Source organism: Eimeria acervulina, genomic scaffold, assembly GCF_000499425.1.
Source record: "Eimeria acervulina Houghton genomic scaffold, Eah_scaff114, whole genome shotgun sequence".
Classification (NCBI taxonomy): Eukaryota; Apicomplexa; class Conoidasida; order Eucoccidiorida; family Eimeriidae; genus Eimeria; species Eimeria acervulina.
The window spans coordinates 10,336-12,835 of record NW_013550365.1 but is presented as its reverse complement, the minus strand read 5'-3'; the positions used below and the strand labels follow the sequence as shown (position 1 = coordinate 12,835).

At 53.1% G+C, this 2,500-nt stretch overlaps 2 protein-coding genes across 2 annotated transcripts in view; one reads left to right on the top strand and one right to left on the bottom strand.

The window, feature by feature from the left end:
• EAH_00017690 (hypothetical protein, conserved) overlaps positions 1 to 370 on the top strand; it is a gene marked incomplete at both ends in the record, with an annotated part of 4,142 nt that extends 3,772 nt beyond the window's left edge. Inside the window, one exon of the mRNA XM_013397588.1 lies at positions 1 to 370. This exon is cut by the window's left edge and continues 184 nt beyond it. Coding sequence (XP_013253042.1) covers positions 1 to 370 — 370 coding nt within the window.
• Positions 371 to 2,086: 1,716 nt separating this feature from the next.
• The window catches only part of EAH_00017680 (hypothetical protein, conserved), a gene marked incomplete at both ends in the record, with an annotated part of 2,751 nt that continues 2,337 nt past the window's right edge, over positions 2,087 to 2,500 (bottom strand). The window contains one exon of the mRNA XM_013397587.1: positions 2,087 to 2,391. Within this exon, the coding sequence (XP_013253041.1) occupies positions 2,087 to 2,391 (305 nt within the window). The remainder of the gene's footprint in view (positions 2,392 to 2,500) is intronic.

Below are 2,500 nucleotides of genomic sequence, written 5' to 3'. Positions count from 1 at the left end.
CATTAAAGGCGGCGCATACATCCCTCCGGATTACGCACCTGTTGGCAGCGTTCCTTTGCCTTTCTTAGGGAAGAGCAGCGGTGCTGCTGCACTTCTTTTGGGTTTACTTGTGGGTTTGTTTTTATTGAAGAAACCCCGTTCAGCTATACGATTGAAGAGATTAGAAACGCAGCTATCTGCTACTTCGCGTGGGGCTGCTGCTTCTGCTGCTTCTGCTGCTGCTATTGCAGCAGGTGCTGCATGGGATTGGCAGCCCCCACCACCACCAGCAGAAGAGGAGCGCTCTATGGAGATTGAAGATTTCTTTATTCTTACTCACGACTCTTTAAGTGCATCTCAGCAAACTCTACTTACTCATCCAAACCCTTAATATATTTCAAATCGGCGAATAAACACCCGCTGCAGCAACACAAACAAATGCAGCAATAGACATGGGGAGAAGACTCACAAAACACCACCCAAAGGAGCCCTCAACAACAGGGCTCGGGGGCCTCCACTTGGAGGCCCCTAGGTGGTCTTAGGGGGCCCCCATGAAGTTTTAAGGGGCCCCCAGTGGGTCTAAGGGGCCCCTCAAAGGCCTTGAGGGGCCCCAAAGGCCTTTTAGGGGGCCCCCAGAAACCCTTCTGGGGGCCCTTAGGTGGTCTTAGAGGGCCCCCAAGAAGTTTTAGGGGGCCCCCATTGGGTCTAGGGGCCCCCTAAAAGGCCTTGGGGGGCCCCCAAGAAGTTTTAGGGGGCCCCCAGGGACCCTCGGGGGGGGCCCTATGTAGTCGTAGGGGCCCCCCGAGGCACCCAGGGCTTCTAAAAGGCCGCATGGGGCCCCACATTGTGCTTAGGGGGTCCCTAAGAAGCATCACGGTTCCCTAGTTGGTCTTAGGGGGCCCCCATGAGAGGGCCCCAGATCGGCGTTGGCTTGCATGCGGTGGTATGGGGTTGAATGCGCGCAGTGTTTGCATGCAGCAGTATCTTCTGTTGATGCAGCAACCAAATAAATATATATTTTGTTTGGGGGCCCCCGGGGCCCTCACCGTCTGAAAGTAAAGACGGGGCCCTCATGGGCTATGAATTAGTGTAGTGGAGGCTGTTCTATATCAGTGTCTTCTTTGTGTTAATATTATGTATCAGCATATATATAAATGTATATATAAATAAGCGTTATAATATATATAAATGTGGAAGTACATAAATATGTAGATAGATTTATGCTAAGTATATTTATATTCTTGTATGAGTATACATCGATATGGTGAAGGCTGAGTTGTTTGCCTACACTTCGGTTCTTATTTATTGCATGCGCCTTCTTTCTGCTGTGCAAAGTGCAGCCCCGCGCGCGCATGCACAGTGCATGCATGCATGTATGCAAATGCCCGGCGGTGTGTACGTACACCGCAACGGGGTGTATATACACCTCAGGAGGGTGTAGTGGACATGCATATTAACCCTACATATATATATATATATATTTATATATTTATATATATTATCCCATCAGGTGTACGGTACATACATACATACAGCCCACTGGAGTGTATATATTCATATACTCCATCGGGTTGTATATTCATGCATTCCACTACGCTGTACGTACACCCCAGCACGGTGTACGTGCATATACACCTGATCAGGGTATACGTGCATATACACCCCACAAGGGTATACGTGCGTATACACCCGATCAGGGTGATGTGCATGCACACCCCAGCAGGGTGTGCATACACCGCACTGGGGTGGAGGTGCTTATAGACCCCAGCAGGGTGTACATACACCCCACGGGACAATGCGGATATTGAAGCGACGCGTAGCAATGCCCCAAAGGCGGCATTGCATGCGCTTTTGTTTTCTTTAATTAGACAGTGGCGACGAATAAAAAGCCTTTTAGCCCTGCGCTCAGTGTTCCACGCAAACCCTAAACCCTAAACCCTCCTCTACCTCTCCCTACTGCTACATCCAACGAACCCTAAACCCTTAACCCTAAACACTAAACCCTAAGCTCTCTATACATCTTAGCTGCGGCCTTCGTTACCCTTTAAACTTTGTTTACCTCCCGTCAGTCTGCCAACACCTTGGGGGCCCCCTGGGGGCCCCCTCTTTACCTCACCCCCTGTGGGGGGCCCCCTGAAGGGAGGTGCTCTGAGGGGCCCCCCGAAGCCCCTGGACCCCTTGGGGGGGCCCCCTGGTGGGGGCCCCCCTGAGACCCCCCGTGGTGGAGGCCTCCATGGGGGGGGCCCCCCTGATGGTTGCCGCCATGGGGGCCCCCCTGGGGGGGCCCCTGGTGATTGCCTTGGGGGCCCCCATCGGGGGGCCCCCCCCCTGTTTTGTCTGCAAGCACCACCGCCCAAGGAGGCATAAGAGTGCATGCATTAACATCTTCAGGGAGATAAGGAGGAAGCCCCCCTGGTACATTTCCGAGAATGTTTTTGCGGCCAAAAGGAGATGCTGCAGCAGCAGGAGCGCCTGCAGCAGCAGCAGCAGCAGCAGCAGCTGCTGCTGCTGCTGCTGCTGC